Here is a 19,607-nt window from a genome sequence, read left to right as displayed (position 1 = left end):
TGGGAGGGGCAGAGGGCGGGGTTGGTTACTCATGAGCTGTCTCACAGAAGCATTCAGTGTTTCCCACTTAATGGTTGGGGAAACCACAGAGACTTGAGCAACAAGCCTAGGCACAGGCCCTGGGGACCAAGCCCTCAGAGCTGCTGGCCAGGAGGGTGGGGACTTTCTCAGCTTTGAACAAATGAAAAAACAAAGAGGGCATCGAGGGTGTGAAAGAAAAAAACCCCGCTACTCCTCAATGGCTCAACCTCTCTGGGCCTGTTACCTTAAGAGGTTTTGGACTAGTGATTTCTAAGGCAGGGGTCCTAAACCTGAACCTGCAGTCCATTTCCATCTCCCTCACCCCAACTTTGAAATTGTGTGTACACATACAGCTTTGTGGGGAAGAGAGTGCATAGCTCTCGTGAGCTTTTGTAAAGGGTCATGTGCCCTGCCAGACCCAGTAATGCATGTCGAGCTTTCACCAGCCTGTTGTATCCATCACCAGGAAGCGCTGGGGTAAGATGTATTTAATTATCTTAGAAAAGGTGAAGGTAGCAAGCCAAAATGCAAAGGTAGGCAGTGAATGCTTTGGGCAGAGCCAAAAGTGAAGAATACCAGAGCCAAATGGGGTTTTAGCTTCTAAACGTAAAACTTTATTACATTTCTAGTTATGTCCTTTTATGTGATATACTTAGGACCAAGGACTTAATAGAGAAGTCCTACTTATACCCTTGAGCTGATTTGGTTTCCACCCCACCCGATAGTGACCCTCGTCCCCCTTCCCCATTCCAGCTTGAGGCACTTGGTGTCATGAAGCAGTAGCTGGCTAGAGAGATGAGGTCCAAGTCTAAAATCCCCCAGTGAGAGTTAAGAAGAGAAGGGAAGTCTTCTCAGGGCCTTCCCCAGGTTAGCAGAAGGAAAGAACAATATTTGTCAGACTAGGTGGGGTACCCCAAGGCATTTTCCATGCCCCCAACTCAGTCTCTTCATCCTGGTCACTTCCTAGCCACACTTATGATCTTACAAACCACCCCATCTCCTGACCTTTGCCCTCACTTTCTGACTTGAGCGGCCTGACCATGGAAAGCAAGAGATCCCTCTGATCAGAGATCTCAGAAGCACCAGGGAGGCCCCCCCAGGCAGCTTTGGAGAATGGGGACCAGATGGCTGCAATGGACCTGCTCTCTGTCACCACCACAGCCATGAGGAAGCCCAGGGTAGATGCTGCTCTGTGTTGGCCCCTGCACTTGACTTTGCTCTCCTCTTCCTCCCTCCCCAACCCAGATAAACAGTATATACATGCCATTAACGGAGGAGCTGAAGCAGGGGGACCCACAGGCACAGGTCTCTTATACCTCCCTGAGCTGGGAAGTAACAAGGTTTGCCAAAGGAATACAGAATAATGGCCTAAGCGTCCAGCAGGCTGGGGACAAAGCTCTTTGGCTCTGTTATGGGTTGAGGGAGGAAACAGCTCCAGCTATGTAGCCCAGAAGCCTGTGGCAAAGGTGGGATGGGAAACCTCATCCCCTTGAAGTCACTTCTACCTCCATATTCCCTTTTAGTCACAGAACAGGCTCTTTTCACCCCTGCCCCCTCCGACCCCAGCAGTTAGGGTGAATTTGGTGCCACATAGTAGTTGGAGGGAGAAGGCACATCTTCAGCCTGGTCCCCGCCAAGTCCATCAAGGGCAAGAGTTAGTCCCCAGTTCCTCCAGCCCCATCAGTTGGTACCCACACAGCCACAGCCAGAGGGGCCACCCACTCCGGACAAAGAAGGAAACTGGGCATATCACTTGAGAAGGAAAGGGATCTGTGGCCCAGACCCTGGTCACAGGGCCCAGCCCTCTAAAGATGGGAGCGCCCAGGGTAGAGCGAGCAGAACTGGGGTGCTCTTTAATCACGACTCCCCACCAACTGCAGCACAAAGGTGAAGATGTAGATGATGTCCGTGTAGATCTGCAGAGCACCAGTGATGTAGTCCTCTGGGCTGATGGTGTGCTTCCGGTTCCCCAGGACCAGCTGCGTGTCATAAGCCAGGAACTGCAGGGACAGGCATGAGTGAGGACCCAGGGGTACAGTGCCAGAACTCATTTCTGGTCTGCAGATCTGTCCCTCCCAGGAACCTCCATGCCATGCAGTGTGCTTAGGGGACACACTAATGAACGACACAACACACTGTCTCTACCCTCAAGCAGTTAACAGTCTAGAAAGTACAATATTCCTCCTGAGTGTTCTACAGCAGGCAGTGTGATCAAGAGGGTGGGAGTGCCCAGAAAATCAGCGGAACCTCCTGACAGCAGGGAGAGTGAAGGGTAGTTTTAGCCATATTCCCTGCCTCCCAAGCAGCCTAAATTCATGCTCCATCTGCTCAGTTCCTGTCCCCTCAGCTCCCCTTTCTAGAGGAGGCAGGGTTTACTCACCAAGGTGAAGCAAATGGCCCCCAGAGCAGCATAGACCATATGAAGCCAGTAAATCTGGGGAGAGGGAACAGGGGTGGTGTTAGAAATCTTAGCAAAGCATGGACCAAGCTGGGCTTTTAGGACCAGCTTCACCTGGGATTCTGGCATCCAAGTGGATACATCCAGAAAGCCACCTACGTAAAAGGACTACCTCTGGAAGAAATTAAGAATGGTAATAGATTTGGCAGAGAAAACAGCTCATTCTCCAATGGCCATATAAAAACCAATCTCCAAAGTGAGTTAAGGTACAGAAGTGTCTATTATATTTCTGGAAAAAGAAGGTGGTTGGATTGCAGCTCTGGGAGGGGTGAACTCAGGCATGCACTGGTCAGTGAGCCCCATCACCTTCTTCCAGCCACAGTCAACCTTCAGGAGTGATTCTTCCAGCCCAGTCTGGGAGGGACAGACTAAAGAAGAGGGCTGGGAGGGAAGCACCCAACCACCTAGATGAACATCGGAGTTAGAGAGTACCCCCAGGGTAGCCCTGCTCAACAGCCTCCCAGGTGTCTGTCTACTGAAGGGCAGAGCAGCAGAGCAGCCCTCCTGTTCACATGCTTCTCCTTCCAGCACTGTTCTCCCCTCTCTGCCATGAGGCTCCCCTCAGCCTAGAGGCCTCATGCTCTCCCCAGGCTGACTGGAATGAGAGAGGAGTTGGATTTAGTGATCCCGAAGGATCTTTCCACCCCAGCCCATCTTCTTGATCCTTTGGGTTCCTTTCCCAGTCTGCCTCCTAGAGAACCTGGTCTCAGCTGTCAGACAGATCTCGCCCACTACTTCCCATAGGAATTCTGTGATGCTGTCCAAGGCCTCAGGTGCTATGGCTCCCAGGGCTGCCTGTTGTTGAAGAGCAAGTAACTATACCTAGCCAAAGGGCTTCAGCAGTGGTACCTCTGCCACCCAGCCAGGTTCTGGAGGCCAGAGGCCTGTGGGGCCTGCTGCACTCGTTCTACAGAAAGTCCTCCCTGAGCACTGGCTTCGCTGACCCCAGCTCTCCCAAGACACTCACATATTTGAAGGACAGCACAATGGCAGTGACAATCCCAGTCACCATCATGACAATTCCCAGAACACAGAAGAGGCCTGTGCATGAGGTGAAGTCCACCTGCCAGGGAGGAAGAGCGAGGCTCCTGTCAGACGAGTGTCACAACCAGCAGCCCAGCCAGGCTGGCCCTGCCTCCCCCATCAGAGAGTCCCAGTTTTGCCTCCTGGGGGGCATGGGAGTGACAGTGACATTCTAAGGACAGACATAGGAAGCAGTTTTATAGATATAGTAACTAGGAAGGAAAGGGGATTAGGGTCTCTAAGGGAATCCCCAGTGTAGGGGTCTGGGCCCACCCACGCCTACTCAAATGCCAAGCTTTAAGGGCCAGCTCTGCACAAGAAAGGGGGGTGGAGTGGCCAGGGAAGGGCCCCTTATACCCTCACCTTGGTCTGGAAGCAGAAGATGGTGACTGAAATGGACACCACAGCAGTGATGATCATGGCAATGATGACAGCTTTGGTTTGATACATACTGAAGGGAAGGAGATGAGAGAGGCCAGAGGCATAAGCCACATACGACCGACTTCAAAACCACCATTTCCAGAAGGACCCTGCCCAGAATCCTCCGTGCAGATGACTCCCAGCCCAGGGATGCCCACTCCCCCATACCACTTTCCAAGAGCACAGTGGTTTGTCCCTGAATGTACCTGGAAATGGTGCCAGTCATGAAGCCCAGGGCAAGAGTCTGAGGGAAGGAGGGAGACAAGAGTGAAACACTTAAGAAGAGAGTGTTTGAAGGACTCCATGGTGGAGTGTCAGAGCTGGGGGTAAATGTGACTGAGGAGACAGGAATCGTCAGGGTAAGGTGGCGGAAAGAACCAGGGACACCTTCCACAGTGGCATCCCCATCCCTCCCCTGGGACTACCCTCCCTCACACCATCTCCATATACCCCCTCCACCCTTCTAGACTTACAAAGAGGGTCAGCAAGATGATGTTCCATGGGAATCGGCGTCTGAAGGGAAAGAAACCATGAGTAAGTGACAGGGCCAGACAGGAATCAGTCTTTAGCAGAAGGAAGTTTTTGGCCCAGGTGCCTAGAGAATTAGGCCTTGGCCTGGGGGAGGGGAGGCTGGCGCAGCCTTTGGTACCTGCTCAGGTGTTCTATGCAGGGACAACACAGGGCAATGGGACAGACCTAGCCTGTGGGGCCACGAAGACCTGGATTCATTTGCAGTTTTTACGCTATCTGTGACTGTGAGAAAGTTACTCAGCTTCTCTGAGCCTTGGGTTCTTCCTATTTGTTCAATGGTTAAAATGTTATGTATCTTGCAGGGTTGCTGTAAGAATAAGAATAACGGGCTACATAGCTAAATAGATAGGCAAGGTACTTTGTTGTAGGCTTTTTTTCAAATTATAAGAGAAAGTTTATTTAGAAAGTTACATAGGTAGCAGAAGTGAGCCACCTGGGCTGCACAGGCTCACAAAACTAGTTACAGAAGCAAAAGGGCCCTTGGAGCTTAGGAGAGAGAAAGGCAAAGGTAAGGCGCCTGGGGGAAGAAGAGGGGCAGGGAAAGGCGCTGGTACCAGGCAAGGGACTTTGTACACACCTGAAGGTAGCTATCATCCTCATTCGTGCTAGCAAGTCTCCATTCCAGCTGCTATAAGGAATCCACTTCCTTCCCCAAATACTTGGCCCCACTCCTGCCCCCTGGCATCCCTTCTCATTGTCTAAGTCTCTGGGACTCACCTGGGTCCCTGGCAGCAGGCAAGGGTCAGGTAGGTGACCAGGAAGACAGCACTGGAGAGAAAGAGACAGAAAGTGGTCCACAGGCCCGACCTGCTCCTCAGCCCCTCCTGACCCGGCCTAGCAACACCCACCAGGCCAGCAGGTTGGAGGCCCACAGAGCTGTTGGCAGTCTGAGAAGAAGCTACTTAGTAGGACAAGATCACCCCAGCCAAGGGCACTGAAAACCTCTGTAACGGGGGGGCGGGGTCTGGCTAAAAAGAGGGTGAAAGAGGCCATAGCAGACAGGCTAACAACATGGGGACCATTTTGCTGCATGAGTGTCGCCACCAGTTCCCCACCCCTGCTCTCAGGAATCCCGTGCTGCAGCTACTACTCACTGGGTGGCCTACACCCACACTTCCCAGCAGAGGTGGCAACCATAGGACCCCTCTCCAAAAGTATTTGGGTCCCTGCCCTGAGAAAAGCCAGACAATTGTCACCCCTCCTCCCCTTGCCCCGAGCAGAGAGGAGAGCAGACTCACTAGGATACATAGTAGACGGCCACATTTCTCCTCACAAACTCGCCAACAGGCTTCCTGTGGGGCAGGAGAGGGCAAGAGAGAAGTCACAGCCATGTCCTCTAATCACAACATCCAGCTCGTCTTCCAGCCCATCTGAGTAAAGGGCCCACCCCACCCCACCCCACTCCTGGCAGGTGCCCCAGAGCAGGCCCAGGACCCCAGAGCTCATAAGAGGGGCGGAGAGGCCTAGACACTCACACAAAGGTGAAGATAGCGATGATGGCCACTGTGATCAGCAGCTGGACGGAGATGATGCTGTAAACCTGCAACACAGGCGGTCACTATCCCACATCCCTGGCCTCTCCCCAGGAAGTAGCCAGCCTCCCAGACCACAGAGCCCAAAAGACTCGTCCTCCCTTGTCTGTTGGTGGGAAGGGCCTCCTTCTTAATTTCCACTCGAGAACCCTCCCTAGCTGCAGCCAGGTGGAGAGGATGGCTCAGGTATTATATACACCTCAGAGCTGACCTCCACCTCCAGCTGCTCCTTGACACCCCCATCCCTGTCTGACATCCAGCCTCAGTTTACTGCTTCCCTCCCCTGCTTCACTGCATGACCAGGCGTGGCCTCCGCAGTAGCAGCAGTTCAGGCTGACATTGTCAGGGGTCTACCTGCTCTGAGCAGGGTGCCGTGCAGACGTGAGATGGGGAAGGGAGGGGTGGGCTACGATCATTTTTTGCTTCGAGTTGCTTATAGTCAAATAGGAGGAAGAAATTTGGGGACAGCAGAACACTGCAGAACCCGCTGAGATTTCCCCAGATTGAATCTGCCCCTGACCACAAAACAAGGTCACGGAAACAGGAGCAAAAGGTTGGGGAACAGAGGTCAGAAGAGTGCAGGGCTAGAGAGAACCTGGATGGCAGCAGCTATTTCCATGGAATGAGTGCCACAGGGCTAACTGTGCCTCCACACCAACCTTCCCATTCCCACAGCCTAAGGGACCTAGGTACACCTGCCTCCCAGGCCACATCTCACCTTTCGAATGAAGGTGTGTCGGACTTTCATGTCATCCCACTCTCCAGCGCCGAAGCTGTCACTCACTGCTCTCTCCTCGGCATCATAGCCTGGGCCTGGGGACAGATCACATATGACCAACTGGAACATGTGGCCTCAATCCCAAAGCCTCCATGACAATTTCTCAAGAGTTTCAGGTATCTCTAGCCAAAAACCAAGTGTTATAACTTGAACTCCTCGCCCAAGCCAGGTCCTCTAGATGCCGACAGAGTGAGCCAGAGCTGGCCTGAGCACCATATGGAGCCATGTGCCCCTGTCACGAAGGCCTTAGGTTAGAACCATTCCATCAGCATGCATTCATTGAGGGCTCCTGGGCAAGGATGCCCAGCCCACATCTGCATGCTCTGGTGTATGAACACATGTGGTTGCAGGCACATGGTCTAGAGCATCAGCCAGAGGAGCTGAGGGGTCAGAGCAGGGGACTCAGATAGAAGGAGGAAAAGGAAGGTAGAAACATAGCACGTGTGTGGAGGGTGAAAAGTATGTAGACAGTGATCTACGTCTGGCCAACATTAGGACTCAGAGAAAACAGATATGTCAGGGGTACATGTTCACGGACAAGGCAGGACTGGAAACGTGGCTAACGCACTGACATTCGCACAGAGCAGATGAGCATGGCCAGATGAACCTTGGCTGTGCTCCAGGCCTCCAGAGATGCTGCAGGGCCTCTAGCATTCCTGGAATGCCTTGAATGCCTCCCCAGGACTGCTTTCAAAGTCCGTGTGTGGGCTGCTTAGGAAAAGTCACTGCCTTCTCATCTTATCTCATCTCAACCAAACACAGCATTTACTTGCCATGGCGGTTACCAAACATCCAAATGACCTCTGGATGTTTGCAAAAATCAGATATTACCATAAAGGACAAGGAAATGTCAGCACCAAATTTTACAAAAAAAGTGCCCCAGGTTCCAAAGGGAGAGAGGAATTGGTGGGGTGGCAGCTGCCTCGTTAGGAATGGCCTCATAAGGTAGCAGCTTTGAAGTAGTTGTTTCACTCGACCACTTTCTCATGTGATGTGTAACTCCCGGTGTGTCTTATGGACTCAGTCTCCCTGCTGAATAAAGGGGCTAACAGGTGGTCCAGGGGAGCTCGGTGCTGAGTAGGGAGGTAACAAAGGTAGGAAATGGAGAGATGAAAAAACGGATGAACAGGGAGTTGAAAAGGAAGGAAAGAGGCGGCCTCAGGTGCTGTAAATTCTCCTCCTCCCACCCACCCCCAGCCACCCTTCAGGGACTCACCGTAGTTCATAGGCATCGGGTGGATGGGGGGCATAGGTTGTGGATAGCCAGCAGGGTGACCATAGCCAGGCTGTGGGTAGGCAGGGTAGGCAGGGTACCCGCCCGGCAGGACAGAAGGCTGCCCATAGCCCCCCCGGGGCGGAGGGTACAGGGGGTTGCGGTCCTCATATGGAGGGGGTGCACTGGGGTTGGACATGGCTGCTCAAGGGCTGAGGGGAGACCCCAGCTTCTGGGACCTGAAATGGGAGACAAGAAAAGCAGTCATGAGTACTCAGGCCTTAGATCACTCCACCCCAGTCCAGGTGGCCTCCGTGGAAGGACACCCTGATAATTTTTCTCAATCATGGGGTGTCATTCTCTGCCCACACCCATCCTCCCCACCGCCACAGTGCCCCTGGCCCACTAGCTCAGCCCCTGCCCCTCACCTTCACACCAGCTTTCTGCTCACAGCCCTCCTCCCTGAGCAGCCTTCTACCATGGGAAGTGGGGGGGGGGGGCAGCAGCCCAAAGGGGTCACTGGGCATCATTGGGGTAAGCAGTGAGGAGCAGGGGCCTGGGGACTCCCCTGTGATCATTTAAGAAAGCTTTCTAGCCCTTCTAGCCCTTCTAGCCCTTCTAGCCCCAGTGTGGCTCATTTGGTTGGAGGGTTGTTCCATACACCTAAAAGTGGTGGGTTCGATTCCCAGTAAGGGCACATACCCAGGTTGCAATCCCCTCTTGGGGAGTGCATGGGAAGCAACTGATGGATGTTTCTCTCTCTCTCTCCCTCCCCTCTCCTTTCCTCTCTCTGGAATCAATTAGAAAAATAATGATAAAATAAAAAAAGAAAGAAAGCCTTCTAGTGACCAAGGAAGAAGCCCAATGGCCTAGCAAAGTCTGGTGAATCACATGGCCAGCTGGGAGCCATTGAAGGGGTCAGCCCAGCCCCCACAGCAGCTGGCAGGAGTGTCAGGCCTGAAAGGCAGAGCTGGGGAGCAGCCAAAGCCCTGAGCGCATGGTGGGGGAGGAGGCAGAGGACAACAAGCTAGCCCCAGGGCTGGAGCCACCAGGCTCAGTGTGGGAGGGCAGAGGCCTGTGGACAGTGGCAGGCTGAGTCAGGGGGCATCTAAGTCCTGGGAGAACGGGTGCAAGGGGCTGGCGACCAGACCTGGGAGGTGGCACAAAAGGGCAGGCCTGAGACAGACAGGACTTTCTGGTTCCTTCTAATAGCAGCCCAGGCATGTCAGATGGGTGTGTGGCAGCCATTGCTCTCTTCATGGCCTTGACAGGGAGTGGAAAGTGCTTGTAGGGCCTCCAAGCCCCCTGGGAGGAGGAGAGGGGGAGACACACGTTTTGAACCCTAGGGTCTCTGGTATCCCTGTGATTCCTGCCTGTCTCCGCCAGGGGCAGTGGCTAGCAGGGAGTACTGAGGATTCATGCCACAAGGTCCAGTCAGTACCTTCTCTGCAAGAGGAAGAGCCCCACAGCCAGGGAAGGCTGAGGACAAGGCCCCAAATGCTCAGTTCAGATGAGGGAACCAAGGCTCAGAACAGTGAAGTGATTCCCCAGGATCACAGAACTGGCAGGTTAATGTTACCACCAGAATCGAGGCCTTCAGGGTCCTGGGTATGTGTCCTCTATGTTATGCTGTGTTCTTTCTTTTCCTTTTTTTCTTTTTTAATTCATGATTCTTAGAGAGAGGAAGGGAGAGATTGAGGAACATCGATTTGTTGCTCCACCCATTCATGCATTCATAGGTTGATTCCTGCATGTGCCCTGAATGCATGTGCCCTGACTGGGGATTGAACCAGGGATTGAACCCGAAACCCTGGCATATGAGGACGATGCTCTAACCAACTAAGCTACCTGGCCAGGGCATTTTATGCTGTGTTCTTTATGCCTCTTATGCCAAATGAATGTCCTCCAGGCCTGATGTTCCCCTCTGAAGTGGCTGAGATGCGGGCTTGGGAAGAGCTAAGGAGGAGGTCCCTCGAAGGCCCCTATTAGGGACGAGCCCTGATAGAGTCTGGGCCCCTTGACAGAGCCACCACCTCCCCCTAGAGCATCTTCCAAGGGGCGGACCTTCAGGATCCCACAGGAAGCACCCCCGGATCCAGGTCAGCAGACAGCCTCAGAGCCTCTGATGGAAGGAAGAACTGGCTTTTTAGGGCACCTGCACAGTTCAGGGATCAGATAAAGGATTGTCTTATCTTTTCTCTCTTAGGACTAGGATAAGAGAAAGAGAGGAAGGCTGCAGGGAGGGGTGGGGAGGACGATTGAATAACAGCCCAGTCTCTAAATGGGTTATTTTAAGGAAAGCTGTTCTCCGTCTTCCCAGAGTAAGTGGACCAGCGCAGCAAGAATGTGTCAGGTCAGAAATAAGAAAGACGTCCCTGACAGTGAGGGTCTGACACAGCAAACCAGCACATCGAAAGTGGGATCATGGCGCAGGTCCGCACCGTGGAGCAGCATGACCCGAGGGAAGTGGGAATGAGAGAACAGGGGAGGGTGAAAATTGAATGTGGTGAGTTTAAGAAACTGAGATTCACTGTTTTTGAAAATGTTTTGGGTGAGGGTGAGAAATTTTTCATAAGTAGTTATAATATGTGTCTGTCCTTAATAGACTTAAAGGAAAAAAAAACTGGGGTCCCCTCCCATGAGCAAGAGGCTCCTTGTCCCTATACCCCTCTATCCACCCCTTCCCAAAACCCCCTTTTAACTCCACCAAGAGAATGGTGGCTTTCTGCAGGTCACCTTTGGAGTCAGGTTATCTGTCATTATTACCATTACCATCCAGGTGGTGGTACACAGGTGAACCAGCTGAACACAGCCCAAGAGGTACTGGCAAGAAAGGCCCTGTGGTCAGAAGCTCCAGCTGAGCCACCAGTGTCACCAGTACCCAGTTCTGTTGCCTCCTCGGGGTACACCTCTGTGAAGTGAGCTGAGTGGACCAGATGATCCCTGAGCTTATTTCCAGCTCTAACAGACTGGAATCCTGGGACTTACCTGAGAAGCCAGGCTATGCAGCGCCTGCCCTTTACCTGGCCAGCCAGCTGCCCCTCCCTCCTTCCTCAAAGCCAAGCCTGACAAACAGGTCCCTCTCCAGACTAAAGGGTGAACCAGGGAGAACAAGGCCAGCCTTAGATAAGCCACCAGGACTCTAGGGTTCCAGCCGGTGCAGAGGGCTGCTGACTCATGAGGACACCCTCTGCACTCCTGCCCTCCCTCTGACTCTTCTGGTTTCAGAGGAATTCAGTAGATCTGTCTGTTGGGAACACAGCAGGTCACAGTCTAATTCTCTGGGGCCTCAGCCACCAGCCCATACTCACCAGAGACCAGCAGTAACCACCTCACCTCACTATGCCTATTTCTCTACCTGGAAAATGGGTTTTAACACTATAATAGTGCCCTCCACAGAGTTGTAAAAATTAAATGAGAAAACACACATAGAACTCTTAGAACAGTGCCTGACCCCTGATAAACAGTAAATGTTGACTATTTTTAGTTATTATTTTATTAAATCCTCACGGTAGCCCAACAGGGTAGAAAATGTTATTATCCCTATTTACAAATGAAGGAATAGGGGCTTAGAAGAATTAAGTCACTTGTTCAAGGTTACTTAGCTAGGGTGTGAGGAAGTCAAGATTTGACTCTAGAGCCCATGCTCTTAGAGCCCCTGATCAGACCCCTCATTCAAACACCCTGTCTATTCAGACTTCTCATCACTTCTCATAGCTTCCCATCTAAGACCCTCTAATGACAATGAAAGGCTTAACAGCAAGTAGATTCAGAACCATTCAGCCCCTCCCATAATCCTCCAGTTCCCAAATCCTGTGCAGCCACCAGGAGGAAAAGAGGGTAGTCAGAGATAGATAAAGTCTTACACGTAAGAGCTGAACTGAAACTCACTCAGCTGGGGCAAGCCCACCGCCTCGCTTTGCCAACCAGCCATAGTCAGGGAGGTAGTGACCTGCCCTTGATCACAAAGCTGGACTTGAGGTCGGGACTACACCTCAGGTCTCAGGTGTAGAGGCCTGGGCACAGGAGAGGGAGAGAGTGCCCAGGCCCATCAGGGAGAGGCTAAGCTCAGCCACACTCACCTCTGAGCAATGCCAGCCTACGGAGCCTCGGGCTCAGGGCTGCCAGTACTGGCAGTTTCTGATCCTGCTCCCTGGCTGCTGCCCCACCTACATGACAGCCCTGGCCACCTCCTCATCAAGGCCTCAGCTAGGGATGAGGTTTGGGGTTGGCATTGGCCTAGGTAGTAGGGAGAGGGGGAAGTGGCCAGTGTTTACTTTCAAAGCTATGACTAAAGGGTGGGAGCTGGAGAAAAATGTAGAGTTGAAAGGGCAGGAGGGGAAAGATCTAGAGAAAGGATGATTCATGCCCAAGGACTAGAAACCAGGAATCAGGTCATCTGGGTAGCTATTGGAGTGGCTCACAGTCTCTAGGGGCTAAAAAGGACCATTAAGATTCGCCATTGGAAGCCAGAATTTTCCTGAAACACAGTGAGCATTCAGCTTCTGCTGGATACACTCCAGTGACAGGGAGTAAGACTATTCCACTTGCAGGCTGCTTGAATCACCAGAACATTCTTCCTCACAGTGCCTGTTACCAAGACATTCAGACTCTGTCCTATCCTTGCCATGTTACAGATCTGAGTTTGCTCCCCTCTCTTATGGCCCCGATCCCTCATCAGGAAGGAGCCGGCACCCCTCCTTTCTCCTGCAGGGCCCCAGACCCAGCCATCACAACAGCAGAAGCCGGTGGGCTCAGACACAGGACTTGTCGGCTGTCAAGGTTTTCAGGTGCAGTCTTGGGGAAGCATCTCCTTCCCCTGGAAGTGTGGCCACCATGCTCTTAGCCAGTTGAGGCCTAGGCTCAGGCTCCCCTGGGGGCATCTGAAGGGTTAAGGCTCTGGAATCTGCAGAGAGGCCTGTGCTACTGGGGTTACAGCAAGAGGGTGTGTGTGTGTGTGTGTGTGTGTGTGTGTGTGTGTGTGTGTGTGTGTGTGTGTTGGAAGGAGGGGCGGAAAGGAGCAGCTGACTGGTCCAGGCAGCGTGCCCTTCTCCCTGCCAGGAACAGATACCCAGAGCCAGAATGGAAAGAATAGCTCAGAGAACAACATCTCAGGAAACCCCACCTAGCAGGCGCAGGAGGGCAGCCCCTAGCCCACTGTAACCAGGTCTCTTAGGACAGTCTCTTTACCTCCCTCTTCCTTTACCTACCCCAACTCCCCCAGCTCTCTCTCCTCCTCACCCAAGAAAACACTTCACCCTCCTACCCCAGCATATAGCCACCAGGGCAGAGGAGTGAAAAGATACACCCAGGAGTGTCTGGGCAAGTCACCAGGCCTGACGCACACAGACCAAAGGGCCCAGAATCCACTTATCCTCTGCCTGCCTGGCCCCTGGGATTAATAGGATGATGCTGAGTGGATCTAAAAACTGAAACGTCAGAGCTGGGTTGGACTTTAGAAATCATCTGGTCATTTGACAGACAAGGAAAACCCCAGAGCCAAGTAAGTTCCTGCCCTAGGCCACGACAAGCCTCTGGGTCATGGGTCTGGAACTTCATTCCCAGCCTTGCCCACTGTCTGAGAAAGATAAACAGAAGGCAGCACACATACCCCTGAGGCGGAGCCAGAACAGTCTACCCATTTCCCCAGTTCCCTGTGCCCTCCTGCTCAGAAATAGATAAGACTGTCAGCCCAAGACTTCCTTCCCAGCCCCTGTCTAGCCAGGGTGGCTTCTCTCCAGTCAGAAACTGAGAGGGGTGGCTCCAGTCTCCAAGGAAGGGGAAGCTGCCCTGGAGAACTGGGAGGACCCAGGCATCCACAGCTTCTGGGCAGTGTCATCAGTGTGCGTAGTCTCAAAGACTGCAGGGGGCAGTGGTCAGAATGGCCTGGGAATACAGATAAGGAATGAGGAGGCAGGGAAGGGAGAATCACTTACAGTAAGTAGCAAGTACTCAGTACTTACTACCTGGGACTTAGACACAGGATCCTCATAAGGGCCCTGTGAGACCCATATTCTTATCCCCACTCTACAGGTGACAAAACTGAAATTCAGAGAAAAACAGGTCCCATAGCTAAGGTTCCATAGCAGGTGGACAGCAGAGGGTTTGAACCCAGATCTGATGTCTAATTTTACACCTGCCTAGAGCAGATGCCTCTGAGACACCCCACCAGTCACCTGTGATGAGGTCAGCACCCAGGGTGGGCTGAGGCAGAAAAGATCTTTGCTGTTGATACTAGTTCCTTCTCCCTTGTAGAGTCCATCCAGGCCAGGGCCCTGGGTTAGGAGGCAGGGAGCGGAGTTCCTGTCTAACCTGGCCCTAACTCCACTGAGTGAGTCAGGGTAGACCACTTCACATCTCTGGACTCAGTTTTCTCATCCATGAATGAGTACACTGAACCAAAGATCAAAGTCCATGCCAACTCTAACAGTCTCTGATTCTGAATGAACAGCCTAACAAACCAGAACAGGAGGCTTCAGGGCAGAATGACCTACTTCCTGAAGAATCTAGACCGAGGTCACCACTCATGTTAACTGATCTGGAGGAACATCTACAGAGGCAGAGGCATATGGCATGTTCTGGGTATGGAGGTGGCCAAAACTCCCTCTCCTCCCAAACTGCCCCCATATTGCCCTCTGGACCCTACAGCCAGCATCTCCTAGGGGCTCACTCACCCCAGAACCTGCAGAGAAACAGGGTAGCACTAGAAAAGAAAGAACGAGGCAGAAAGCCAAGAACCCTGGGTTCAAGTTCTAACTCGACCACTAACTAGTTGTGGGAGTCCAAGCAAAAGGACCTCCCTTGGCCTCTTTTTCCCCCTAAATCAGCCCACGTGGGGGAAAGGAGGGGTGTCTTACCTGGAAATAGAGAGTGGAGAGCTAGAATCATCAAGCCTGGCATTTCCCAGACTGCTCTAAGGAACACAGCCCCAGGAGATGGGAATGGATGAGCTCTGAAAACAGATCAGTCTGAAAAGCAGTCCATATCCCCTTTGGGAAATTCACAAGGCACAATAGCATATTAGGCTGCTGAGAAGTCCTTCAGTGAGCAAACCTGTTCAACTTCGTTTAACCCAGTGTTCGTTCAAACTTTCTTAAGCCTGAAACATTTGTTATCAAAGCACACCTAATTAATAATATCCTATGGGATGCTGACTGGGCCACTTTGTTTTACAGACAGACCCAACCCTAAGAATGATTCATGTCCTAACTCCTCATATCTTTTTTTAATTTATTTTTAAATGTTTACTGATTTTCGAGAGAAGGGAGAGAAAGAGAGAGAGAGAAACATCATTTGTTTTTCCACTTATTTATGCATTCATTGGTTACTTCCTGTATGTGCCCTGATCAGGGACTGAACCCAAAACCTTCTCACATCTTTTAAATTGAGGTATAAATGACATAGAACACTATATAAATGTCAAGTGAACAACGTAATAATTCAATATTTGTATATACTGCAAAATCACCACAATAAGTCACTATCATTTGTCACCACACAAACTTACAAAATTTTTCTTGTGACAAGAACTTTTAAGATTTACTCAGCAACTTTCAAACATGCACTACAATATTATTGACAAACTCCTCATATCTTAAAACCTGTCCTTACACACAGCCCCTCAGAGCAGTCATGTTAAGTACCAGGCATGCCCCCTCTCAGAGAGTCAGCTCAATGCCAGGATCCTCTCAGAGGGTCCTTCCTCTCCATGCCCCCACCCCCTAGCTGCTATTATAATCTCCACTGTGGGATTTATTGCCAAGGGCTGGGTGGCATCTCCAATTAGCATAGACCTAGGAGGCCGGCATCCTCTGACATCACCTTAATGTAACAAGAAAAGTACAAGTCATTACACACAGGAATCAGGACTCACCTTCCTCCCTGCCCACTGTTAAGTGCCCTCTAGGCACCCTGCACTGCGGCCTGTGCACTCCTGGATACCATCTTTACTTCAAAACAAAACCCAGGTTTGGGCCTAGGATTCCAGAGTCTTAGGGTTCAAGATTCTTTCAAGGCTGTCCCCTCCAAGGTGTTTCCAACAGAATACTCCAGAAAGCGCACATCATGTTGCTAGCCGAGGCCTTCCCAGAGCTGTGTGAGCTTAAGCTTCCACTCTCTGGCCTTCCTAGTGCTGCCCTCTGAAGACACACAAGTGTGTCCCCCTTCTCTGGGGCTTCTGCTCTTTCAGGGCCCAGAGTGAGACGTTTGGGGGATAGAAGTGCTCTGAGGTGGACAGCTTGCAGCTAAGGCCCCCATTCCCATGGGAGGAGGCTAAGCTGAGGTGGATATTACCTCAGCTCAAGACATGAGGTTCTCCCCACACTTAAGGTGTAACCTGTGATTACCTCTCTGAGGTGCCCATTTTTACAAGTAAGGCCCTGAGTTCATGGCATAGGAAGGCAGGAAATCAGGGCCCTTGACACTGTGTGGTCCCACCACTTTTTCTAAGTTACAGACTGGGTCTCTGAGTCTTCATGACTGGAGAGAGAGGGAGAGCAGGCAGGTGAAAAGGAAGTATGGCTGCCTTTGTCCCAGACAAAGCAGCCCCAAGGAAGCACCTAGCTCCCCCTGCCACCACTGGCCAGGCCAAAGGCGCCAGCTTTGAAACCAAAGCTCCCCAGTGAGATGAATATTTCAGAGCCCCAGAGAACTGGACACCTAAGGGACCTTCCATGACATGTGCGTTTCTGACCCTGGTTCCCAGGCCTACCCCACTTATCCCATGTCCAGGTTCCTCAAATAGAACCCCACCAGCTAGAGGCCACAGAGGGCTGAGAAGGGATGGAGACCCACCCCCGGGGCAAGAACAGATGCAGAACCCACAAGATCAGAGCCAAGCCTCCCAGCATTCTTCCTCTACTTGCCCTCCCACTATCCCCGGGCTTCTTCCCCAGTCTCCACTTGTTTACCCCTTTCCCATTTTCCTGCTTGCTTTTTACTCTGACCCAAAGAGGCCAGGAGGACAATACTCCCCCTGTAGCTTTTTGAACCCAGCCTGAGGAAGTGGCAGGAAGCAGGCAAGGTGAAACACAGCCACGGAGACAGAAGTGGCCACTTCCCCACAAGGGCAGGGGCTGCTCACTATTTCTACTCTGTCTTTCCCCACCCACTAGAATACTCTTCACCTGTCTACACCAGGGCTGGCAACCTGAGGCGGGGTGGGTCCTGCGCCACCTCCAGCTCCCACCAGCTGAGGGCCATGACAGCCCTCATTCCACGCACAGCTGGCCACCCAGGGCTGGCACTGTGGACACGCCCTGAGACAGACACGCGCCAGAAAGAGGGGCACATGACACCCTCAAACTCTGGCCCGCCCGCCGGCGCGCACAACCAGACACTCGGCTTCCAAAGATAAACGGGCAACACTCGCCGGTCCCAGGCGCACAGGGAAAGCGAAACTCCAAAGGAGAGAACGACTGATCCCCGTTCTGGCACCGGCTCCCGGGGCGGGGGCGGGAGCGGGCCCGGCCCGCCGCGCACTCCGAGAAAGTTTGGGGCCCGGGCCCAGCACCGCCCCAGCCCTGGCTCTGTCCCCGCCGGCCCGCAGTCCCCAACGCCCGCCGGCCGCAGCCCCCCGGCTTGCCTGGCAGATCCGGACGGCGCGTTCCCAGCCTCCAGGCGTCGCACGTCCCGCACCACCGGCTCTGGCCCCGGCTGGGCTGGGCGGCGCTCCCCGCCCCGCGCGTCGGCCCCGGTGGGCGGGGTCTCCCGGCGCCGCCAGTGGTGCGCTGGGGTCCGCCCCGGGTCCCGCCCGCGCCCGGCCCGTGGCTATGACGAATTCGCTAGTCCTGTATTTTCGGATTTAAAGGCAATGCGTGTGAACAAAAAAACACGGAAATACAGGATGACAAGCATTTCGTCCCACCCCGTCCCGACTCCCAGCGGGAAGCGCTTGCTTTTGGCGCTTCTTTGCCTTTACGTATTTCACATGTTTTTCTAGAGCCAGGTCATATTGTATGATGTTTTGTTTGTTGCTTTTCTTTTACTTAATATTTTATCACAAGCATTTTCTTGCCACTAAGTATTATTCAAAAGCACACTTTTACCCCTGGCTGGTGTGGCTCAGTTGGTTGAGCGATGTCGCGCAGCGGTTCCTGGTTCCACTTCCTTCAGGAAGCGCGCCAGGGTTGCCGGCTCCACCCCCAACCCCAGTAGGTTTCTGCAGGAAGCCGACGATCACTATCTCTCTCATCTAAGTTTCTCTTTCTCCTTTCTCTCTAAAATCAATAAAAACTTTTTTTTTTTAAGCACACTTTTAATGCCTCAAAGTATTCTATTACATAGCTATGCTGATTTATTCTTTCAGTTTCTACTGGACAACATTCAAATTGTTTCCCATTTTTTCATTATTAGATATAAGTCCGTGATGAACGTCTTTGACAGTTCTAAGCTTTTAAGCCAAGTGCACTTTTTAGGTTTAAAACTTCAAACATCCAAACACAGAAGTGCAACTTAGAGTCACTGTCCCTGGGGTCAAGGCATTTCCTGCTTGAAGTAGCTTCAACCAGGAAAGCAGCCTGAGAGTCAGAGCCCTGAATTGAGATGTAAATTACTACTGTCAGTGCACACCCTTGGGCTGAGGGGGTTAAACCCCTCTCTCAACCCTCCACAAAAGGAAGAAGGCAGTCGGACCTTAGAGATGAGGAAATGGTTTCTGGGATGTTTTGAAACATTGCCCGATTTTGAACAGTTCCAAAGTCCATGTTTTTTTCCATTACACCAAGGCTGCCCCTGGCTGGAGGTTGAGCAGCTTTATTTAAGGAGCTTATCTCGTGCTAATAGCTACAGATCAGCACTACCACTAAACGTCTCTCACAGCCTGTCGACCCTTTTCCTTTTTGAATGGATGAGGGTTGACTTTGACAAAACAGGTCTAGAAATGAGCACAGCTAAAAGACCAAGACAACCTGAGCAAGTCCTGATTCCAAACCCATCCCTAAGCACTTTTCCTGACATTATTATCCCCTGTGGCCATTCCAGCTCTTTTATGGAGCAAGGCTTGGGAAGGGCTCAGGACTTCCTGGAAGCTCATATGCATACTCAGTGTAAGTGAAAGAAACGTGTTTACTGCTAAGCGTAGTAAGCAAAGTTGCCACTTAGATTGTGCATTTCAGACCAATCAAAATAGAAATGTATATTTATTTGTATAAATAGATATAACTTAACTAGGAGTTATTTAAGGGGATTGACTGGTGGACATCATGGTGGGTAAATTGCCCCAACCACCTCAGCCTGTTACCAGACAGGGGACCTATCCCTGAGCAGGTTTGCCTAGGGCCAAGTGTGTAGGTTCTTGACTTCGTGTAGAAAAATTTCACAACACGAGTCCAGGTGACTCTGAGGGTATGTTTATTAAAGCTGGGGAGAGTAAAATTAGGAAGGGTTTAGGGTAGAAGAAGCAACAGGAGACCTTAGGTTGGGCTGCCTTAGGTCTCTGGGAAGTCAGAGAAAAGAGGGCCTTGGGAACAGGTTCAGGGAATTAACCTGGGAAAACCTGCCACTGCCCATTGCTCCCCTGATTGGAAGTCTTTGGGTTCCCTTAGAGTTTAGTAGATTTGTGCCTGTGGGGGAAGAAGAGGAGGAAGGGAATGGCGTAGGCATGCTCTCTAGATGGAGAACACCCTGGGTCCT

At 52.1% G+C, this 19,607-nt stretch overlaps 2 protein-coding genes across 2 annotated transcripts in view; one reads left to right on the top strand and one right to left on the bottom strand.

Annotated features, from left to right (window-relative positions):
- Window positions 1–19,607, top strand: part of PNKD (PNKD metallo-beta-lactamase domain containing) — a 64,809-nt gene that overhangs the window by 3,069 nt on the left and 42,133 nt on the right. The gene's annotated exons all lie outside the window — the stretch shown is intronic.
- Window positions 493–17,663, bottom strand: TMBIM1 (transmembrane BAX inhibitor motif containing 1). The gene is made up of 12 exons (XM_081141887.1): window positions 17,560–17,663; window positions 7,980–8,215; window positions 6,704–6,798; window positions 5,929–5,993; window positions 5,692–5,745; window positions 5,171–5,221; window positions 4,396–4,435; window positions 4,129–4,166; window positions 3,866–3,953; window positions 3,447–3,542; window positions 2,402–2,455; window positions 493–2,021 (listed from the first exon to the last, which is right to left on the bottom strand). The coding sequence occupies exons 2-12, from the start codon at window positions 8,173–8,175 to the stop codon at window positions 1,875–1,877; spliced, it is 924 nt and encodes a 307-aa protein (XP_080998013.1). The 5' UTR covers window positions 8,176–8,215; window positions 17,560–17,663; the 3' UTR covers window positions 493–1,874.

This window comes from Miniopterus schreibersii (assembly GCF_964146895.1).
Source record: "Miniopterus schreibersii genome assembly, chromosome: 7".
Taxonomy (NCBI): Eukaryota; Metazoa; Chordata; class Mammalia; order Chiroptera; family Miniopteridae; genus Miniopterus; species Miniopterus schreibersii.
Note: the sequence above shows the minus strand (reverse complement) of the source record. Positions and strands in the feature narration are given on the sequence as shown.